Raw genomic sequence first — 24,275 nt, 5'->3', positions numbered from 1 at the left:
TTGGGTTTACAATTTCAGATGCTTTATTATCTAAAGTCCAAAAATGAGATACAAAAGCTATTTTATTTACCAAGCAAGTACACTAAACCTAAGGAAAGTTTTGGTCCTTTTTGCTAAGCTGTCAGATGTTCAAGGTGGTTTGGCAAGATGGCTGTGTTTTACGTCCCCGCTTAACATTTTCGAGGCTGTTGAATAATGTAGCTCCTTTTCATTGGAGTGACCTTCTCCAGAGCAGGTCTGGGCTTCTGATGTGCCATGTGCACTATTGCTGGAAATTTATGGCTGAGCTAAATGTGAGGAGGAAAGAAAAAAAAATAAGCATTTTGGATCTTTTTGACTATGAAGCATTAAGGTAGTAGAAAGCAGTACAGTTGGCCAGGAACATTTCACAATTTTGTTCACTTCTTTTATAATATCTTTTTTTTCATATCACTTCAAGCTCTGGGCCCATGGTGTGTTAACCTGGGTTTTCCATCATTTGTTTGTCCCTAATTTATAAAATTATAAAATATATTATATTAAAATAATATATATACAAGGTATATATGCATTTATATCTATGTTTTGAAGTGACATTTTTCAAGGTAGAAATGGTTCATTTTCTCTGCATCAGTCTTCTAATATTAGTGGTTATTTTAGCACCAGTATGTGTATATGGATCACTAATTCTATGAAGGCTATGAAAACATTTCAGGAAGTCCTGAGGAAGAAGAACCCCTGAATTGTCAAAAGGTCAGAAACAAAGAACCTCTGAAAGGAATTAGAAAGAGTTAGGGTTATTTATTAGGTTGAAATATATAAAATTGCTATATTAATATGTAAAAGGATGGTGTAATATTGGCCGTTACACATGGTTCAATCCAAACAGCCTGGTGAAGAGAAGGCTGAGGAATGACTCCCTAGCTTCAGGTACCATTAGTCCACTCCACAGAAGACACGAATGAGGAATAGAGTTAAATGGACACAGATTGAGACTATTTGACAATAAGAGAAATTTCATATGGAACCAAAAGACCTTATGGAATTTACATTAAGGATGGCTTAAAATTAAAGGATGCCCAATGCTGCAAGCACTTCAGACATAATATTTCTAGGAGGAGAATTTGGACTCAGTAACCTTTTTGGTCCATTCTAGTTCTTGGTTTTCAAGCCCATCGATACAAGCATAATGGTATCTAAGTACACTTTTTTCTTTTTTTTTAAAGATACCTTCTTTAGCAAGCAAGGATAATCGCTATTGAATTTACATGCCCTTGCCTTGACACTCAAATTAAATAGAAGGGGAGATAAACTGTTCATGACCACAAGCATTACGTTGTTTATGGTTTGTTTGGGTTCTTCTAAGCCAGAGAAAACATATGTGCCTTATAGCTCTTCTCAAATGTCCCTGAGCTCTGGGCACACAGCATCCACTTTCATGTGAAAATGACGCTAGAAAGTCCTTTTTTCGTCGTCTTAAAAAATTAAACACACTGGAAGAAAATAAACTGAAGTGTTAACAATGATTATCTCTGAGGGATAGAATTATGAGCAATTCCTAATCCTTTTCTTTATTTTGCCTATCAGTATTTTTCTTAAATTTTATTTTACAATGAGCAGGTATGAGTTATAAAATAATTAAACCCAAGGATGGTCTATGCTGGCATTCTAGCAAAAAGGAAGAAAAATCTTAAAAACATCTGAAAAGTGTGTGGGTTTTTTTTCGGGGGGGGGATCAGATCAGTTATCATTAGGCCCCATGACACGCATTTTATAGTGTGGTGAGGTCAGAGCGTTCTGCTTTGTTTTTCTTTTAACATTAGAGCCAGAAGGAGACTTAAGAGGTCATGGACTTCCGTAGTTTTCTTCCAGACTGGGTGTCTTTAGTATTCACTAAAACAGATTATTTCAGGTTAGGTCTAAATAATATTCAAGAGATTATAGGTAGGAAGAACAATTTGGTAAGTTACTTTAAGTCATTGTAAGGTAAAGGGGGAGGGTTTGAGAAAGGAAATGAACAAGTAATTATGATATAACAGAAATCTGGGCAATTAGCCAAGGTGAGGTAGAGCGAGATGACAAGTTGAGACTGAAGAGAGAAAGCCACAGCGTTGGTTGTTGTTCTTAAGGCGTGAGAACGGTGATGGGCGGAGTGGGAAAGCAAGGGGAAAGAACAGTGTGTTGGAACACACTTATTGCTTAATGTGACACACTAATTCATCCCCAGGGTTATTTCCACAGTTTAGGGCCTACAGATTTTGATCACTTAAAAAAACTGTGCTAGCCTGACCTGTGGTGGTGCAGTGGATAAAGTGTCTGGATAAAGTGTCGACCTGGAAATGTTGAGGTCGCTGGTTCGAAACCCTGGGCTTGCCTGGTCAAGGCATATATGGGAGTTGATGCTTCCAGCTCCTCCACCCTTCTCTCTCATTGTCTCTCTCTCCTCTCTCTCCCTCTCTGTCTCTCTCTCTCCCTCTCTCTCCTCTCTAAAAATGAATAAATTAAAAAAAAAAGAAACAAACAAAAAAAAAACTGCTAAAAATACACCTAACATAAAATTCACCACCTCAACCATTTTTAAGTGTATCGTTTAGTAGCATTAAATATATTTACATTGACATGCAACTGTCACTACCATCCATCTCCAGAAATTTTTTATTTTTCTTTTCCAAGTGAGAGGAGGGGAGATAGTGAGACAGACTCCCACATGCGCCCTGACTGGGATCCACCCAGCAACCTCATCTGGGGCCAATGCTCAAATCAAGGGAGCTAGCCTTAGCACCTGGGGCCAACAATTGAACCAATTGAGCCACTGGCCAGGGGAGGAGAAGTGGGAGAGAAGAAGGAGAGGGAGAGAAGGGGAGAGAAGCAGATGGTTGCTTTTTTTAAAATTAATAAATTTAATTATTTTTGTGACAGAGACAAAGAGAGAGACAGAGAGAGGGACAGATAGGGACAGAAAGACAGGAAGGGAGAGAGATGAGAAGCATCAATTCTTCATTGTGGCATCTTAGTTGTTCATTGATTGCTTTTTCATATGTGCCTTGACCAGGGGCTATAGCAGAGCGAGTGACCCCTTGCTCAAGCAAGTGACCTTGGGCTTCAAGCCAGTGGTCTTTGGGATCAAGCCAGCAACCATGGGCTCATGTTTATGATCCCATGCTCAAGCCAGCAACCCCATGCTCAAGTCAGGTGAGCCTGTGTTCCAGCCAGCAACCTCGGAGTTTTGAACCTCGGTCTTCTGCATCCCAACCCAATGCTCTATTCGCTGCACCACTGCCTGGTCAGGCTGGTCACTTCTCTTGTGTGCCCTGACTGAGAATAGAACCCAAGACATCCATACCCCAGGCTGACGCTCTATCCACTGACCCACTGGCCAGGGCCCAGACATTTTTATTATACCAAACTGAAAGTGTGCACCCCTTGAACAGTACGTCCCCATTCCTTCTTTCCCCAGCCTCTAACAACCGCCCTTTTCCACAGTGACTGCACCATTTTACATTCTCACCAGTGATACATAAGGGTTGGGCTTACATTTTAACTAAGGCATTTAACTGAGGTTCTAAAAGCTCCGTTCAGCTGCTTCCAGGAGGGGAATGCCACAGATCAGAATGAGTGGGAGACCGCCTCTGGGGCCTACTCACCGTCTGTAACTGGGTTGGAAAAGTTCAGGGGGAAAAAATCAGTGGGATTAAGAAGAAGTGGAAATTAATTCTAGCAAAGATAATAACCTTAGAGAAACTGACTGTAATTATTAAATTACAAATGTACAGTTTGGGGGGGGCAGTAACAGGGTTATGTAGAACCTCTTGTACAGGATGGGGCTTACAGTAAAAGCAGGTTTACAGTTGTGAGTAGGTAAAACAGAGTTTATTCTTCTATTATCATTTATTAATTATTGCATTATTTTCCACACAAATAACTGTGAACTTACTTTTGCCGCACCCTGGTATATATCATACAAGGTTCTCTCTCTCAGATATCCACCCCCTCAAGCAGGAACTGTCTAATGTAGAAGGGGGGTTTTGGGTACAGGGTCAAGAAAGAGTCTTGCATTAGAATTGAAACTATAAATAAACAGTCAACCCCTAAATGTCCTAATTCTGTGTTGTAGATTCTATATCAGTGTAGGTAGGAAGGTTTTATTTCCAAGTCTGAACTAGAAAGAAGTAGAAACAGCTTCGCAGAGTACAACCTACAACCAGCTGTGCTTTTAGTCTAGCATCTTAACTTTGGGGAGGCTTTCAATTTTTATCCTTCATCTTTGTAAAAAAAATAGGCTTGTAGCATAAAAGGTGTTTCTTGTGTGCTTCATTAGGGTAAGAGAATCTAAGGTAACTCCACAAGAGGAAGAATTCAAGGCCAGCTTATGTGTAAGGATTCTGTCCTGCTGGGGCTCCATCACATAAGGGCCAACATATTGAACTTGAAAAGCAGATCAATAGAAATCCCCACAATGAGAATTTACCTTCATCTTGGGTAGCTGTGACCTCAGAGTCTATAAGTTTGGTTTCAGAGAAAAAGCAAAAGAAGTATGTTAAAAGTCTTTACGGTTGGAGCTGTGAAAGAAATTCTAGATGCAGGAAAAGCAGCGGCGGGTTTTGTTTTAGAGCCTGAAGTTAGGTAGTGTTGCATCCTGGCAATGCTTCCATTCATCTTTCCAGGGTGTTAACTTCCAACTCCAATGTTGGCACTTAGATTTCCACACCCCGTTAAGTAAAGTGCTTAAAACAAAACATTCAGCTTGAGTCAATGAAATTCAAGGCTACTCCTACGGTGATGTTAATCTACAGAACAAGAGAAACCTTTTTAGATCTGCAGATGCCTTTGATGGTTGGCTCTCTCCCAGGATCCCATTTCACATCCATTGCACTCACTTTGGCACTGGTGACGCATCTGGCAACTCGAAAAGGGGCCCCAGCTTTAACTAGGCTTCCACCTTCCACTTCCCTCCACACTAAAACCCAATCCTGTTCCTAATGTTTTCACTGGATACTTTTATGTTGGAGGAGCTTCACAACTATTGCCAAATTTAACTTCTACAACCATCCAGAGAATTAATATCCTTGGCAGTATCATTCTTTCTCAATCCCTGTCTTAAAAAAAATGTGTAAGTAAATGAGCAAGCATAAATCTCAGAGGAGCTACGTGACTTCTAAAAGGTTAAACAATCTCTAAGTAGCAGGTGGAATGTGGTCTAAGACCAGGTCTCCCAGATTTTTAGCGTAGAGAGTTTTCAGGGTTACATAAGTCCCTTTCTGTCAGGAATGCCATGTCATGTGATCTGTCACTAGGTAACATGAATTCTCTTATAATTTAGGGATAGGAGAGGTGGGAAGGGCTGGCTGGAGAGGTGGGGAGGGAAGGGCAAAGGTAGTGGGGACGGAGGTCTGTGTGCAGGGAGGGGTGGTAGAAACAGTAAGAGAGGAAATTTTAGGTTGCTTCCTGCTTAGATTTGTACAGTTCCAACATTTGGGGGATTGTTTTTAAATCTCCCAAATCTTAAACCCTAGGTCGGCTTTAAAGTAAAGTATCCCGAGATAATAGCACAGGGATAGAAACTTCCTGCCATGATTGATGGTTGTTGAGATCTATGGATTGGGCTGCACTTTCACCGTCTTGGATTCTAAATTCTTAAGGTGGTATGAGATTCAGACAGAATTCTAGCTGAGGGCATGAATGAATGTTAATAAACTCAGAGGATATGACCCTTCTTTCTGCGACTGTTTTTCTTCTGGTCAATTGTACATTGTGAAGTCTATGTGACAATATATTTTATGGAGGGAATAATTATAATACAGGTGAAAATTTATCAGCAGTATAAATATCTGTATTTCTATATTTTTACATCTTTTAACTTTTTGGTATGAGGCTTAAAGTTTATACATATTTATTTTTTTTAATTAAGATTTAATTTATCTACAGTAAAATATACCCTTTTCAGTGTACAGTTCTATGGGTTTTTACAAGTACTTACAGTCTGTGACCACCACCACACTCAAAATATAGAACTGTTCCATCCCCCCCCCCAATTCCCTCTTGTCTGTTTGTGCTCAACCCGCCCCTCACCTTCAGCTCCTAAAAACCACTGATCTCAGTAGGTCTATTTGTTCAAAGGCACTGGTCTTGTTACCCTAGGCTGACTTTTATTATGAAATCCTATTACACATCAGGTTGGATCAAGGATTCAGGGAGGATTTTTCTTAGCTGTAAGGAAATATGTGGATCCCACTGATTTCCATAGTCAAGATAATCACTATGGTAATCTTGGGACTTAATTTTTTGGCCTTTAATTCTGTGCCCAGGATTCCAAATGATGCCCTGTAGGCTATCTGCCGGGAACAGTACTGAGGGCTAACCGCATCTGACTCCGTGCTGATGTTACACGTGTTACATAACTTCCTCTTACTCTCACCATATCGCTTTGACACACACAGATACTATAAATCACTTTCCCATTGACAGATGAGGAAACAGAGGCACAGAAAAAGGAAAACATCTGCCCAAGGACACACAGCTAATGAGTGACTGAGTCAGTAGAAGACCCAGACATCTGATGTCTGATGCCCACGACCTGTTTTAGCCAGTCATCTATGTAGTCTCGGCCACATTCCCTCTTCAGTAGACACTGAGCTCTAAGTGTCAAAGTTGTTCTTTTTTAAACATATAGCTGCTATGAGAAATACTTCCAACAGTACACTGTCTCAATGTTGTCTTATTTTTTCAAATACAACTTATTGTTTTTGTTATTTGAATCTTCTTTTTATCTTTGAAATAAAGAATTTATATTTTTAACTTGAAAGGAAAGAACCCCTCTGTGTCACAGACATACGCACATAGGTCTATAAAAAAATATAAACTCTTGCACCATATCTAATGTATAGCACTGTAAACCTTTATTGACCACTCTCCTTAAACATTTTATTTTGGGTTAACACATATTCTAAAGGAATGTGCCATCCAGTTTCACTTACAATGATGGCATTCTCTTGCCCTTGAGGAAGAGGCGTTCAGTGGGCAGGAGCAAGAAAGCCTGAGATGCAGGAGCGGGCAGCTGGTGTTGCCAGCAGGGCACCATCCTTCCCCACCCTTCTGGTCAAGCCAGCAAGGCAGAGTCACTTATTATCTCACCTCAAATCTATCTGTTGGGGAGAACCAAGCCCCCCCTCAAGGCTCTGTAGCTACAGTCTATAATCAAGATCTTGTCTTGCGCTATCTGCTCTGTAATCCTCAAGAACTTCAGACATGCCTTTTTATTTCACTGCCACAGAACTGATGCTACTGAGCAGGACGGAGAGCAAGCAAGCAGGCTTCTCTGTGCCTTGCACTATTCTAAGAGCTTACTGTGTATGAACTCAATTATTCCACACAACGAAACTGCAAACCGTGTTCTCCCTCTTACTTCCATTTTACAAACAAGAAACCCGAGACACAGGACGAGTGACTTGCTCAAGGTCACATGGATAGTGAGTGGAAGAGTCAGTGCCAGGTGGGGGTGCAGAGGGCTGGCCACACAGCTTCTGCTCTAAGCTTTTTCAGATCTCTAATTTTGGCAGTAACAGCAAGTCTTTCTTCTATAAAGGAAGCCCACTCCTGTCCTTTCAGTAAATGTGGCAGCAGCTGAAAGAGTGGTTCTTCATGGCCTTAAATGCAACGTGTCTGCCCCCTAGCAATAAAATAAGGACCCTCACTCAGCTCACCTATGTAACTGAAAAACAAACTTTTGAATACAAAACCAAACACTGTCTCTCTCTGCTAAGAATTTTCTTAGTTTCTGGAGCTACTTGGAAGAAATTTAAGATATAGATATAAAAATAGCAACGGTCAACCACTTTTATAAAGAGCCTTTGCTGGATAAAGGCAGTCAGTGGCCAGCTCTCCTCCAGCCCGAAACCGTGCAGCCTCCCCCGCCCACACTGGCCTCCGACCGAATCCTGACTGCCTCAGGAGAATGCAGTGCCGAGAAGAAGGTCAAATTGCTGAATTCCCAACACACTGGCTGCCTTTCTGTAGAGACGTGCCAGTGTTTCTGAGAAACGTTTGAGATGGCAAAATAAAGTTCTGCCAAGTTGGTGTCATGATTCTTGCTTTACTTTCTTTCTATCTTATGTTTGAGATGATTTATTAAATGGCACTAGGAATTTGGAAGAAACAGCTTTTTTTTTCTTTTTTTATTGACTTCATTGGGGTGACCTTGGTTAATAAAATTATATAGGTTCCAGGTGTACAATTCTATACTACATCATTCGTACACGGTATTTGTGTGTTCACCACACCAAGTCAAGTCTCCTTTCATCACCATTTATGGCCCTATATACTCCTCTACCTCCCCCAATCGGTGCCCCCAACCCCCTTCCCTCTGCTAATCACCATACTGAAACAGCTTTTTTAACCAAGACCTCTTTGTGTTCCTCAGACTGAGAGCAGACTATTCACAGGACATCAAACTGCTGAGCTGGAAAAAGCTAGTGGTCATCAGCTCGCTCAGCCTTGCAGCCTGCTGGCTGGGTACATACTGCCGGGGAGCATCCCGCGGTGCGGCCCACCCACAGCTCACCTTCTCCAGCGTGTCGTTCAGGGCGTCCTGAATCTTGGCAGCATTTACAATGGCACTGCAAAGATGAAAAGAAACTTCACATAGGACCTGAAAACTTCCCCACTGCAGAGGTGAAATGATTATGCAGGGGGCAGTCTGCTTTGCTTTTAAGGTTTCACTCTGCCTGGCTACATCTAAAAGACAACAAGTCCTGCTTCCGGGGGCCCACGTGCCTCCACGAGCTTTGTGGGCCAGCTGATTATGACTACTGCTTTTCAACTCTTCACTGAAGTACAGTATGTATGCAGAAACGTGCCCACATTATCAGTGAATATTCACAAACTTAAAACACTAGTGTACCCAGCTGCCCCTGAGGATAACCGCTACTCTAACTTAGAGTCCCATTGATTATTTTTGACAGTTTTTGAACTTCATCACATGAATCATACAGCATGTACTCTATTGCACCTGGCTTCTTTTCTGAGGCCAAATTATTTTGTCAGAGAGTTTCAATCAGGGCTGAGTCTGCAGTTCAATTTCTTAAAGGAAACTCTGCACTTGGCATATTTTCTTTTCCTGGATGGTTTGTGTTGGTTGGTACAAGTTATTAGGAAACGGACATAGATCGATGATGCCCAGAAACTTATTTTTCAGGGTGTATTTTCCAAAAGCTATTCTCCAAGAAAATGTAAGGAGAGTTGTCTGTCTGCGAAGATGAGGCACTCCCATCCGTGCGCATACTCACAGAGCAGATGTAAAGCAGGGAGGGAATTCATAGAGCTAAGGAGGCTTCTGCTCTACCACCTCACACTGCAGGGGCTCCTTCCAAGGCCCTGGGAGGGTCCTCGCCATTTCATAGTGGTAATTTTAAAATTGTTTTCCTTTAAAATGGCACCCAGGCCCTGGCCAGTTGGCTCAGCGGTAGAGCATCGGCCTGGCGTGCGGGGGACCCGGGTTTGATTCCCGGCCAGGGCACATAGGAGAAGCGCCCATTTGCTTCTCCAACCCCCTCCCCCTCCTTCCTCTCTGTCTCTCTCTTCCCCTCCCGCAGCCAAGGCTCCATTGGAGCAAAGATGGCCCGGGCGCTGGGGATGGCTCCTTGGCCTCTGCCCCAGGCGCTAGAGTGGCTCTGGTCGCGGCAGAGCGAGGCCCCGGAGGGGCAGAGCATCACCCCCTGGTGGGCGTGCCGGGTGGATCCCGGTCAGGCGCATGTGAAAGTCTGTCTGACTGTCTCTCCCCGTTTCCAGCTTCAGAAAAATACAAAAAAATAAAATAAAAAATAAAAAAATAAAATGGCACCCAAATCGTATAAGCGTTAGGTCCCGGTTACTTCTATCTCCAGTAAATAGGGAGCAAGATATAGAAAGAGCTATTCCTTCCTGATTAAGTTCTATAGCAGTGTAATTCCCATCTTTTAACCACTATTAAAAAAAAACAACTGAGGATTTGTTTTTTAAGAGCGTTCCAATCACTACTCCATTACTCCTAGGCAATTCCTCTTTTGGCACACTTCAGCTGATGTTGGAACTAATAGTATCCTTTTTCTGAAGTGCAGAGAAATATGACCGGCCCACAGGCTGCCAAACGGGTCATTTCCAAGCTATGACTGTCGATCTTGAGCCCGTGGCCCAGGCATGTTAAGTGTCACAAGGAACAGAGCTTATGCTTAAGTCAGGTTTTAGTAACAGAAGACTCTTTCAAAATTAAGCAGCCCAGAATTCAACAGCAGTCTGCTCTCATTTACTGAGTCTCTGTTCTAGGAGTGGTCCTAGATGCTGAGTCACGTGAGGAATAACGTATGACCCCCTACCCTTGAGGACTCACAGCTTTGTTCTCCTTGTGTGATGATTATTTTCTGGATTCAGGAGTAACAAAAACTTACTGCTAGTGGGGCTAATGAATATTTATTTTAATGTAGAAACGGTCCTCAAACGATTTCCTTCACAGAAACCAGAAAGAAAAAAGTGATCTAAAAATGTTACACGAAAGAAACAGAGAAAGTCCATAATCTATTTCCCTGTGAATTCTTCTGAAACTTCTGCCATTTTAACTCCTAAAGAGGTACGTTGAGCATTCTCTAATCCACTCCTTTTCAAATACTCACCAACTCATCTATGGAAACCCTCCTGAAATAGCCTCTGAAGCAGCCCTCATTACACTACTTGGAGGAGCCAGTTCTGCATGTTTCTTTCTTTTTGAACGCACTCATTTTCCTTAACTAAGGCACAGAATGCTTGGGCCATGTGCATGTCTGATCCAGCTCACAGCTTTCTGCTTAGCTTTGTGAACAGTGCAGGGTGTCAAGGTGAAGGTAGAAAGAGCAGGGAGAAACTAGCCTCGGTGTCTGTAAGCCTTCTGGCTATGCCAAATACAGTAATCATTAGTAGTTTCTAAATAGTTGAGTGATGAATTTAAAACAACAAAAACATTTATTTTTAATTCAGGAGATTTGCTTCAGCAAAAAGCATGCTATGAAAATAGGGTCGCCTCTGGACAGTATTTTAAAGGCTAATGTGAGAGTAGGATAAAGGGACAGGGGTCCGATTTGAATGCATTTAAGATTGTGTCATTTAAGTACAAGACAGCTGGGCTGCGCTCAGAGAGCGGGAGAGCGGGCGGGGTGAGCGATGCAGGCCCAGGAAGCTGCAGTCCTCCAGAAGGCAGCCGCCTTGCACTCCAGTCTACGTCACCCCTCATCTTGACCCCCACCCCACCCCACTTTGGTGGCTGCCTCTAACCCTGCTTAGAGGCTTGCATTTTGTTATTTCAACCAAAGCTTTCAAAAGCCAGATTCTGAGAATGAGTCAAAAGTCAGGGCAGTGGCGGTAACAGGCATTTAATTCAACAGAGATGCTTCTGACCCTCTGGATCCCCACCTTTATTCTCAGCCCCTGAACCTCGAAAAAAAGCCTAGTGGGCCTCCGCTTATCCTAAAATTTGGGGAGCCTATGACTTCTGGAAGAAGAGTCACTCAGAACTCTTCGAGGTGACGCAGGAGAAGAACTTAAGCAGTCCCTACCTTGTTTTCTCTAATCCTGTTTTTTTGGTGTGTCTCTCCAAGATGCTAATTTCTTGTTTTTTGGAAATTCGCATTCCTCCAGCTTTTACTGTAAACAAATAAGCGTGAAGTTATGGTTAGAACATCAAGAGAAGGCATGCTTTGTTATTCAAGGTGTGGATTTAGATTTGAAAAGAATTCTAGAATCTATTTTTTAAAGATCTAAACTTTTATCTAAAACAACACAATGAAAAAGTTACCCTAAAACGACATAAAAGAAAAAAACAATGTTTCCTGCAGATAGGGTGGGGAGGGGAAGAAGCGCTGAGGCCTGCTTGTTTATGTTCGGAGAGGGGGCACTGAGGTCAAAGAGGCAGCAGCCACATCTTCCATGTGGGGAGGTGAATAACAGCTACTCCCTTAGGCACTTCACCGAAAAACATTTTTTCTTGTTATCAAACCAATTACATTCTTCATGATAGCAACAGACAATTACAAAGTGACCCTCCTGTTTTCCCACAAGATTAAAGTTTGTGCAAGGCTTGCATTTTGCTATTTCAACCAAAGCTTTCAAAAGGCAGATTCTGAGAAGGAGCCAAAAGTCAGGGCAGTGGTGATAACAGGCATTTAATTCAACAGAGATGCTTCTGATCCCCACCTTTATTCTCAGCCCCCGAACCTTCGCCAAGCTCAGATTTTGTAATGAGTAATTAAACTGCATTAATAATCCTGCCATTCAGGAGATCAATTAGTGTTAATTAGGCTACAGATGACCTAACAGCAATCCAAGTGTTTAACAATGTCAGACGAAATCAACTTCTTGAAAAGGAACAACCCATTTCAGATCGCAAGTCAAAGCAAATACTTCTTTCTGTTCCCAGGAAATTTGCACATCTACAATCTGACAAGCTCAAATGAGCAAAAGCTAAATGAACATTGATTTGTTTGAATCTGTTAATTCTTTTTATGAGAATGTCAAATGGACAGTTTTCTAAAACTAGCCCTAACAAAGTGGAAAATAAAGAACACCAATTCTGTTTTTCCATGCCTGTGTGAATTGACTTAGTCATTGTTCTTTTAAAATTATTATTTAATATGTTGTTTTGATTTTAATACATGCATAAAGCACACAATTCGAAAAGCATGCAAAGGTCTACAGTCTCCTTCCTACTATTATTTCCCAGCCTCTTGGCTCATCTCCCTCGATACTGCTAATGTCACAAGTTTCTTATGTATTCATCCACAGATATTCTGTATGTCTACCTACATAGTATTTTTTAAATAGGAGCATAAGATACACATTGTTCTGCATCTTGTTTGTTTATATTTTTCATTCAATCATATGTTTTGGAATAAGTTCTGTTTCAATACATGTGTAGAAATGTGTCTTTCTTTTAACGTCTTTAAATTTTCATGATATGAACAGTCTGTGTTTACTTAACCAATTCCCAAATGTTAAGACATTTCAGATGTTTCTAATCCATTGCTATTACAAACAATGCTGCGAAGAATATTCTTTCACATACACACACACATACACACATATATAATTTTGCACAGGTGCAAGTATATCCGTGGGATAAATTCCTACAAGTGATCTTGTTAGTTCTCGAGTATGTGCATTTGGAATGTTGTTAAATCTTGCCAAATCGGCCTTCACAGAGCTTGCACCAGTTTACAGTCTCACCAGCAACTATGGCAGCAATTGTCGCCCCCACGTCCCTTGCAACCATGACTTAGAAAACATTTGGTTTTGTCAATCAATAAGTTTTTTAAAAAAAATGGTATCTCATTGTTTTGTTTGCATTTCTTAACATTTTATTAAAGGTTGAGTTTTTTTCTGTGTTTTAGAAGCCACTTATATTTACTTTTTAAGAGCTGTTCAAATTCTTTTTCCTATTTTTTATTGATTTATAGGAGCTGCATATCTATGAGATATGTCGCAAATACAAAATATTCTACCAGTTATTGTTTTTGTTGTTTTGCCCTCAGAAATTTGCTGTTTATGTCCATCTTTAATGGATTTTGTATCAGAAAGGAATTCCCAACTCTGACGTTTCATAAACATTATTCCATATTTTCTTCTAAACTCTTAGGGTTTCATTTTGCACAACCAATCTTTGATCATATATTTAAATCCTTGACCCTTCTAGAATCTATGTCCCTCATGTGGAGGCATGATAGATTCTTTTTTTATATTATCCTAATAATATTAAAAAATCTATCTTTTATCTATTAATTTGAAATGCCATCTTTATCATATACTAAGTTCTTATATATATGTATATATGTGTATATAGGTGGATTTCATAAGTATACATATGCATATATACATGGCATATACATATAGCTATTTCTGGACTTCTGTTCCATTCATCTCTCTGTCCTTTCATATGCCATTACAATTCTTTAAATCAGGGGTCTCCAAACTTTTTACACAGGGGGCCAGTTCACTGTCCCTCAGACCATTGGAGGGCTGCCAAATACAGTGGTCCTCTCACTGACCACCAATGAAAGAGGTGCCCCTTCCAGAAGTGCAGTGGGGGCTGGATAAATGGCCTCAGGGGGCCGCATTGTGGCCCGCGGGCCATAGTTTGGGGACGCCTGCAAATGCTTGTGGTATTATAATATATTTTAATGTCTAACAGAGTTAGTCCTCCTTTGTTATATTTCCTTCCAGAATTTTACTAGCTATGCTTATTTATTTTACCATATGAACTTTAGAATCAGTTTGTTAATTTTTTATAAAAATCTTGTTAGTATTTTTAAAGATCTTGTTTTAAATTTGTAAATATTTTTTATACGCAACATTGTATCTTTATATTCATGGTAGCTCTCTGTTCAAGAACATGGTATGCTTTTCTAGTGTTTGTATCTTCTTTTGAGTCCCTCAGTAACTTGTTCACATAAATCTCACACATTTATTAGCAGATTTATTCCCTAAGCATTTTATCTTTAAGTTGTTGCTGTTGCTATTATGAGTCTAGTCTTCCATTATAACTTTAACAGATTGTTGTCCTTATATTACTATTATTGATTTTATATCTAAACCTTATTAAACTATTTCATTGCTTATAATAGTTTTAAAATATTCTTAGGTTTTCCAGGTTAACAAAAAGTATTAACATGTAAAGAATTATATTATTTTCTCCAAAAAATGTTCAATGGTGGTGATACTGGACATCTTTGTCACACATTTTTAAAAGATTGCTTTTAGTGTTTTCCTACAAAGCATAATGTGTACTTAGGAAGCTACAGATATAATAAGTATGTCTATTTTCATAAATATATTGTTTTATCATGTTAAAGAAATATCCTCTAGCACTGTTTCATTCACTTAAAAAATAACAAACAGCTTGACCAGGTGGTGGTGCAGTGGAGTGTCAAACTGGGATGCGGAGGAACCAGGTTCGAAATCCTGAGGTCACCATCTTGAGTGCGGTTTCATCTGGTTTGAGCAAGGCTCACCAGCTTGAGCCCAAGGTCACTGGCTTGAGCAAGGAGTTACTCAGTCTGTTGTAGCCCCACGGTCAAGGCACATATGAGAAATCAATCAATGAACAACTAAAGTGCTGCAAGGAAGAATTGATGCTTCTCATCTCTCTCCTTTCCTTTTTGTCTGTCTCTATTCCTCTTTGACTCTCTCTCTGTGTCTCTGTCCAAAAAAAACCCCCCAAAACAAGCACTTATGGAATTTTATCAAATACCTTTTTAGCATAGCATAAACAGATATCATATGATTTTTCTACTTATTGTGATTAATTATATTATGCTTTACTATGAAATCATTCTTGTAGTCGTGAAATAAACTCCACTTGGTCATTTTGAATTACCAACTTGTTTTTCTTTTTTTCATTGATTTTAAAAGCCTCTAACTAGAATTGTAATATTAGATGCAGACTAGGGGGAAAATGCTATTCTCCTACATGATTTCTTTAAATTCATCTATACACACACATACATACATATGAAAAAGGCAACAAAGTTATCAGCAACAGAAATGAAATTATGTGGACATAACTTCTGAACAGCCTTGGAACACAGACGTGAAATAAACCAATGATGGCTTTTTTAGGAAGGCTGTTGGAGAAGTGTGTGCCCTGGTGTGAGGAGTGGTGGGGTTCACGGCACCATTGTCCTGTTGATTGAGAGGAATCAAGTAGGAACTCTAGAGCTTGTGCCTTCAATACCCTCCTGACAGTATTTTTCACTGAACTCAGGACAAGTATTATTTATTTAATTTATTGTGTTTACATACATTCTAGTTTCTCCCTGAATGCACCCCTCCCCATATTCCCCTCAGGACAAGTATTTTTAAAATAGGGTATATTGTAATGATTTTCTTTTTAGTGCAACTTTTGTTTTCCCTGATACTATTGTTTCTGTACATTTTCTCTCATCTGGACTAATTTTATTGCCAACAATGGAAGCAAATTGTTCTTGATAAATAGACAATACCCCTCCTGACCTCTGTGACCTTGAGCAAGATACTTACACCCCTCTGAGGCTCAGTTTCTGCATTCTTTAAAAGGGAATACTACTGATTGTTCAGGTTGTTCTAGAGAATAGAGGTGACATAAGCATCTGGCACATGGTAGGTACTCAATAATTTGTAGTTATTATTACTGCTAGGTATTTTATGTTTTTCCAGAGGAGAGAATGAAGATGAAAGAATGAAGCAGTATATGTTATTCAAGTGAAGTAGATGGCCTAGTACATGAGTACGCTTTTTTGCCCCTAGTGTGTTAAACAAAAGAAGTCTACCTGCCATGAATACTTTAGGAGGATTTTGGTGAATTTGTTAGAATTTTAACTAGATAATCTTTATTATGAAGCCCTTACAATGATTCTAACTTTCCCCATCTACCTACAAAAGAAAACCTATCACTTCTCTCCCTTTGGAAAGAAGAAAGGACACTTAACAGAGAAACAAATACCAAAAGAAATGTTAACAAATGCAAACATGGGAGTCCTCCATTCTTATGAACAATAAAATAGAGATACTGGAGGAAAATTAAAAATCCTCCTAGAAAATTTCTACTTCTATCCAGGAGTCTCTGGGCTGAAAGTGAGTGATTTAGGAATGAGAGATGGGGTCCACTTAGGAAGCATAAGGGAAACAAACTTTGGACCTCCAGAGCACAGTTCTTGTATCAAACCTGTCCTGGTAGGTAATCTCGATTGGCCATCCATGTGCAGTAGAAAGAAGCAGAAGATAATATCCCCATACTATCACGGATACACTGAGATACAGGTAGATGAAAGCTCTCACTACCTTGAGGTGACTGAACCAGATGGAACTGGTTTGTGGGTGGGAGGGTCATCTTCACACTTCTCTGGGAACACTACTTATACTGGTCTCCTGGGATCTAGATAAACCGTTGTAAATAAACACTTATAACACGATACAAGTAGCTTCTTGCCCATTTTGCTTACACCAAATAGATCTGACTCATGGGATCTCTATAGAGTCTCACTGTAACTAAATTAGTTCATTTAAATTTGTGATCATTTACATAATTCCATGTTTGGGACTATATCGCCTTTTGAATCATTGTAGCAGGATGACCTAGATTTGGGTAAAGTGAAATATGAACTGACTTAACATTTTAACAGGACTTTAAATACAAGTACAGTACACAAGGTAGACTTTTGGTCCTTTCAATAAGCAAAATGAACTAGAGATAAAACGTAAAAGAGAGAGAGTCTTTTGGATAGTTTCATTAGAAAATTGAAATTCATGTGGAAAAAATGAAACTTTTGTTTTCCTATCTCTTAGTAGGATCTACTATCCAGGTGTCCCCAAACTATGGCCAGCGGTCACATGTGGTCCCCTGAGGCCATTTATCCGCCCTCCCCCCACCGTACTTCCGGACGGGGCACCTCTTCCATTGGTGGTCAGTGAGAGGAGTACTGTATGTGGCGGCCCTCCAATGGTCTGAAGGACAGTGAACTGGCCCTGTGTAAAAAGTTTGGGGACCCCTGTTACTCTGTGGGTGCTTTTGTAGTTTATAACTTTAAAAATAGACCCTTGCATTTAGATTGCTATATAATAACTTTCCAGTTAAGATTTCCCATACATTTTGCACAGTTTTTCATAGGGGGTAGTGAAGATAAAGAAAGAAAAGCCTCAGAAAAGGTAAGCTTACACCAAGGTTTGTGTAGACTCTGCATTGTGACTTAGGACGTTTATGTGAAGAATTGAAGTAAAAGGTTAGATGTTTGCAAGACACTTTCTTTGCAATTACCTTTGATATTTCAACAAATTTAAGCTGCTAATCAAGACCTAAAAGACCCTCATCAGCAGAAGGCTGGGGGCAAGGAGAAAGAGCTTCAGAGCAGTTGGCACGGAGTCCACTTTATTTCCAAATCTCAGACCCACTGCCCTTCAGTTGTGTAACTTTGGGTAAATCCCTCAACCTTGCTGACTGTTTTCTCCTCTGTGAACCAGGGCTGACGGGACATCGTCAGTCTGCAGGGCTGCTGCCATGTCTGGAAGGCCCTGTGCCGTGCCGGGAGCACAGAGTGCTGGCTGCAGGCAGCTGCTCCTGCGATCGTCAAGCCCCTGTCCCCATGACGCTTGGGGTCGTGGTCTCACAACCTCTCTCTCGAATCTCACAGACCAAGCATGTAAGTGGACTTGAGCAGGCCGAAGTTAAGAGAATTAAGACTTTGCCTTTATTTTATTTTTTAATGATGCTGGCTCTTCTGCCGCTATGGTTTACCCCCAATTTCTACGTTAGTTTCACACTTGGGGATATACTCCCCAAACTTTGTTCTCTCTTTCTTGAGTCAGAAAACTAATTCTCCCTGGAGATTCAGAGGCGGTTCCTCTGATGGTTCCGATTCGTTTGACTTAAACCAAATTAAAAAGTGCAGGGAATATAGAGAAAAACTCATGAACGCCTGCTCTTTCTAGTTCATTATGTATGTCCTTGGCTCCCTCGATCACCGTCTACTCACCATCTTTTGCTGTTCATGTGATGGGGTTCTTATAAAGTGAAGAGTGAGGCAAATCGAAAAAGCAGAAAATCCAAAGCTAAGCTTACTAGAGCCCTGGCCAGCTCGTGTTTAATGTAGTTTTGTTTCACAGCATAAATTTATAACCAGAGCTAACAGAGGTGCAATATATTAATATAGATGAAAGAAAAGCCACTAAGCCCTCGCCATGGAGGTGGGAAAGCTTTCCAGCTGGCTGGCTTTTGAGGGGTTTCATTTTTAACTATGATGGGGCGGGCACGTGTGTGTTTTCCATTGCCATTTCCTTCTGTTCTGCCTACTGCAGTAGTGCCTGATGCGGCAGCCCTCACACATCCAGATGCCTTGAAATTGGGGAGGACCATTTCTTTGGACAGCTCTGTGTTTTATGAGTCCTGCATTTTATGGGGGATTAACATTAATGTGCTCGGTACCTTAGTTAAGTTATTGCCTTTCATCATCATAACAACCTTATACTATCAATGTTAGTTTTCACCCCCTGTTTTAGAGATGAGAAAGTGGATGCTCAGAGGTGTGGAATGAAAGCGGGTTTAAACCCCCATCTGTCTGACCCCAAAGGCCAGGTCAAATCCTTCCCATCACCCCATGTCTGCTTCCCACTTTTGAATCTATATATGGCTTATTAAAATTAAAAAAAATCAGGTGAAGATTTAATGGAATTCTGTTGACGAATTATTGTGGTCCCATAAATAAAATTTTGTGCCATGGCAAACTGGTTCAGACTTAAAATAGGTAGCAAGTCAAGATGAAGGATGAGGCCTCTTTGTTCCCTTGCTCTCAGTGGGTGGGGGTGCAGAAGTCTGCTTTCCTCTCCAGTCTAATTATCCCAGACCTCTTATCTGTAGTGTCACAGTTCATAATAATTAATCGTCATGCCAGAGGCATTGTGACATGCTTGATGAATTCATGGTGTGCTATGAACACAGAGTAATTAGCAATCATTAGGGGTGGGGACAGAAAGTTCTTGGTGGCTTCATTCAAGCATTCATTTGGTTAAGTTTATCTCTGCATTCTTTATGCATAAATGTAATTTAGTAAATCAGGTTTTAGCTTAAATGTTTTATGAAGGATTGGGGTAGAAGTGTAGGAAGAGAATGCTGTTCTTTTTTTCTTTTTTCTTTATCTGTGTCATGGCTCCTCTTCTAATAATTTGCAGGTATAGTTCCTGACCATTAGGTAGCACCATTAACTTTAAATACAGATAATGGTAAATATTGCTAAATCCAATTATAAATATAAAATGCCAGGAATCTGCCACAGGAGAGCAGGGCATGGAGCCCAGAACTGGAAACTCAAAATTAGTAGTAAAAAATCTGACTCTTTCCAGCTAGTCTACTCACTAGAAAACCACTGTACCTGTGTCAGCTTTTCAAGCTTTGTGAAGGTTATATCTGCCATCATTCTCTGCAGCAAAGATGACTGAAATAACCTTGGCTAAGAGGTGCCAAATAATGATACCAATAAATAAATTTTGTAAATGGAAAAAGGCAAGAACAAAGTGGTCAAGCTTTTGAGATCTCTCTTAAAGGAAAAAAGAAAGCAAGCAGTTGTAAGAACAAAAAGTTGGCTAAAAATAGGCCTACATGCCTCACTCAATCTATATGAACATATGGTTAAGTACAATAAAGCTAATTTCCATATTCCAGAGAGTTGATATAAATAGCACCCATTTAAAACAGAGAGAGAGAGAGAGAGAGAGAGAGAGAGAGAACTTGGATGCTTTTCAAAACACCTTGATAGCTCTTGTTTCCAGTTAGCCCTCTCCAGTATTTGGGTCCTGATTAAAAAGTGCTCTGCAGTTTGTTGACAGGAAACTACATCACTGATAAACACCGCCCGCCCCAAAGCCTGCGGAGCAAGAGAGAATGATGGCTGCTGTCCTTGGTGTGGTTGGTTCGCCAGGCTATGAAATCAGGTGATGTGCAGGTGTCTTGGAGAGACTGAGTCTTAGAGCTGGAACCCTTAGGGAGGAAGGATTCTGTGGTAGTAAGTCACCTTGCGGGTGTAGATGCGTCACTCCCAACCTGCACCCAGGGAGGAAAGGACCAACCTTCTTACCTGTCTCGGTCCACAAGCATCCAATCCCTGTACCCCCATATATAATTAGGATTTAGTTCGACTGGGGCCTGACAAATCCCCAGGAGGTTTTAGACACAAGCCTGGAAAGATCAAAGACATAGGAGGAAACCACCCACCAAGTGTGAAAGTAAAGTAACAATGGGAGGGTGCGAATCTCTGCTGGGGGCGGGGGCGCCTCTGTCGAAGGCACAGGGGAAGGAGCAGCAGCAGCAATGAGGCCCTGCTAGCTCCAGGACAGAGGGCAGGTGGGCAGCCTACCTGCGGGAGGGTGCCCCCCTTTCAGCGGGAAGGGCAGGACTTGCACTTCATTTGCCATAGCGCGTGCCAGTGCCAGTGCCAGTGCCGGTGCTCTGGAGGCCGAGTGCCAGCTGTGGCTGCCCCACTGCACCCTGGCTTTATACAGGCTGGGGGCGGGGCCCCTTAAGGGCATTGCTGAGCAGCAACAGGGCTTGTCACGTAGCTCTCTGGAACCTGTATCTCCTTGGCAAGTTTCCTCTTAGAAGAAAACTTCCAAGAAGTTTCTGAGAAGGCAGGGGAGGTCGATGGCTAAGGGAACTCTGATTTCTTTCACAAAAGGAAGGGGAGAGGATAACGTTCAGTGGAAAATTTTTTCTTCCAACTGTCCATCCATTGAGTATAGATGGTGAACCTACAATATGACAGGCTCTTTGTCACATGCAAGCATGAAAGGAGGGAAAGGCTCTTTGCTTCAAGACATCTGTAGTCTTTTTTAAAGAGACAATTATAAAACAAAGTGCTATGCTTTTGTCCCGTATTTTTGCAGTTGTAAGCATTCCTACTGAGAAAATAATTGGAGATGGAAACAAAGATTTCTGCACAAGGATGGTAATTATATATATATATATATTTGTATTCATTGGAATTAACATAAACATCCCCAAATAGATAACTTAAATAAAATATAGCCATGAGAGTCCTAGGTACACATTTACAAATCATGACTTAAAATAACATTTAGTGATGTGAAAAATATAAGAGTGAAAAGCAGGCTAGAAACCAAGAGATGGCAATTTTGTTTAAAAAAAAGTAAGTACAAATTTATGCTTAAACATTATTGGCTGATCAACATTTAACATATTAAAGGTACTTATGAATATCTCTTTGTTCTTCAATACAACTAAAAACTTCTGCTCCTCAAAACACATTGTTACAAAAATGAAGACCAGCTACAAACTGGGAGAAAATATTTATAGAACACGTTTCTAATCAATACTAGCATCTATACCAGGCGTCCCCAAACTATGGCCCGCGGACCGCAATGCGGCCCCCTGAGGCCATTTATCCAGCCCCCACTGCACTTCTGGAAGGGGCACCTCTTTCATTGGTGGTCAGTGAGAGGACCACTGTATTTGGCAGCCCTCCAATGGTCTGAGGGACAGTGAACTGGACCCCTGTGTAAAAAGCTTGGAGACCCCTGATCTATACTGTAAAGAATTCTTACAACTCAATAACATCCCAATTAAAAAATAAGGAAAATATTTTTAAAAACTCTACAAAGTAGAAATATGGACAATAAATAAGCATATAAAAAGATGTTCTGCATTATTAACCAATTGGAAAATGCAAATTAAAAACAAACTGAAATACACTGCATGTGTATTGAATGGCTCAACCAAAAAATAATTAATAATAAATAATAATAAAATAAGGAAACTACAACAGCAGAGCAACTGGAAATCCCATCATGGCTGGTGGGAATGTAAATAGGTAAAGCTACTTTAGAAGTCAGTTTGTCAGTTTCTTATAAAATTAAACACTTACTACAGAACTAATAATCCAATCCCTAGGAATTTTCCCAAGAGAAATGAAAACATATGCAAACAGAAAAACCTGTGTACACGTGGTTATAACAGGTTTATCCATAATTGCCAAGAGTTAGAAACAACCCAAAAGAGCTGTAGAATGAATAAACAGATTGTGGTACATCCATACAATAGGAGTTATCAGCAATAAAAAGAAATGAACAGGTACACGCAACAATATGAGTGAATCTCAAAAGCTATGCTATAAAAAGAGACTGAAAAAGCTATCTTCTGTATAACTCCATTATATGGCATTCTTTGAAAGACAAAACTACAGAAATTTGTGGTACATCCATACAATAGGAGTTATCAGTAATAAAAAGAAATGAACAGGTACACGCAACAATATGAGTGAATCTCAAAAGCTATGCTATAAAAAGAGACTGAAAAAGCTATCTTCTGTATAACTCCATTATATGGCATTCTTTGAAAGACAAAACTACAGAAATAGATATCAGCTCTGTGACAGCCAAAGTAGGGGGTGGGGACAGTGGTTTAACCACAAAGAAGCACGAGGGGACTTTTGGTGGGTGATAGAAATGTTCTATATCTTGATTGTGGTGGTGATTACATTCATCATGCAGCATTAAAAAAAACAGTGAATTTTACTATAGCAAATTATACCTCAGTATACATCTCATGTTATATCTCACTATACAATAAAAATATCTATTTGTTAAATAAGTGGATGAAAATACTCTAAAATATTAAGGGCGGCCATCAATAGATGGGAGTATTACTTGTTGATTTTTATTATATTTTCTCAGGTTTTTTGTATTACTTTTTAAATCAGTAGAACCAATAAGACACTAAAGGCAAAGGCTACAGAAGAAAAACATAAACAAATGGGACATCAAACTAAAAAGCGGCCCTGGCTGGGTGGCTCAGTGGTAGAGCGCACAGCGTGTGGAAGTCCTGGGTTTGATTCCTCATCAGGGCACACAGGAGAAGTGCTCATCTGCTTCTCCACCCTTTCCCTTCTTGCTTCTTTCTCTCTCTTTCTTCTCTTCCCCTCCTGCAGCCATGACTTGATTAGACTCATGCACTAAAAAATGGCTCCAGTTCAATGGAGCAAGGGCCCCAGATGGGCAGAGCATTGCCCCCTAGTGCAGAGATGGATTAAGGTCAGTTGAGGCCCTGGGAACAGAAAAAAATATTGGGCCCCTTACATTAGAAAAAAGTGTAAAGTTGGGGTTTTGCGGGGCCCTTCAGAAGTCAGGGCCCAGGGTGCGCGCCTGGTGTGCCACTGTTAAATGTGCCTCTGCCTAGTGGGCTTGCCAGGTGGATCCTGCTCCGGGCACATGTAGGAGTCTGTCTCTGTATCCCCTTCTTTCACTAAAATAAAAAAAAAAAAACAACACACACAAAAAACAAACCAAAACAAAAAAACTAAAAAGTATCTACACAGTAAAGGAAACTTAACAAAATGAAAAGGCAACCTATTGAATGGGAGAACATATTTGTAAGTCATGTATCTGATAAAGAATATTCAAAATACTATATAGAGAACTCATATAACTCAAGAGCCAAAAACTGGTTTAAAAAATGGGGAGGGGGCCTTGGCTGGGTGGCTTGGGGGATAAAGCATCATTCCAGCACACCAATGTCCAACGGGTTAGATTCCCGGTCAGGGCAAGTATGAGGAGCAATTAATGAGTGCACAACTAACTGGAACAACTAAGTGGAACGGGTTATTCTCTTCCCCTTTCTCTCTCTCTCCCTTTCTCTCTCTCTTTCTCTTTCTCAAAAGTCAATGGAAAAATTTTTTTTAAAATGGGCAGGACTCTGAATAGATATTTTTCCAAACAAGACATACAGATGATTAACAGGTGCATGCATGCATGAAAAGATGCTCAATATC

At 40.4% G+C, this 24,275-nt stretch overlaps 1 protein-coding gene across 3 annotated transcripts; it reads right to left on the bottom strand.

Moving 5' to 3' along the window:
* DAPL1 (death associated protein like 1) lies at positions 1-20,969 on the bottom strand. Of its 3 annotated transcripts, XM_066345461.1 has the most exons (6): positions 20,850-20,969; positions 11,535-11,622; positions 8,537-8,591; positions 4,448-4,477; positions 3,914-3,981; positions 180-287 (listed from the first exon to the last, which is right to left on the bottom strand). In XM_066345461.1, the coding sequence occupies exons 1-5, from the start codon at positions 20,905-20,907 to the stop codon at positions 3,955-3,957; spliced, it is 258 nt and encodes an 85-aa protein (XP_066201558.1). In that variant the 5' UTR covers positions 20,908-20,969; the 3' UTR covers positions 180-287; positions 3,914-3,954. The 3 variants fall into 3 exon arrangements, with proteins under 3 accessions (XP_066201556.1, XP_066201557.1, XP_066201558.1); XM_066345459.1 differs by lacking the exon at positions 3,914-3,981 and having other exon boundaries at positions 1-287; XM_066345460.1 differs by lacking the exons at positions 3,914-3,981; positions 4,448-4,477 and having other exon boundaries at positions 1-287.
* Between the last annotated feature and the right edge of the window lie 3,306 nt (positions 20,970-24,275).

The sequence above is a fragment of the Saccopteryx leptura genome, chromosome 7 (genome assembly GCF_036850995.1).
Source record: "Saccopteryx leptura isolate mSacLep1 chromosome 7, mSacLep1_pri_phased_curated, whole genome shotgun sequence".
Classification (NCBI taxonomy): Eukaryota; Metazoa; Chordata; class Mammalia; order Chiroptera; family Emballonuridae; genus Saccopteryx; species Saccopteryx leptura.
The sequence above is the reverse complement of the archived record's forward strand: the minus strand, read 5'-3'. Positions and strand labels throughout refer to the sequence as shown.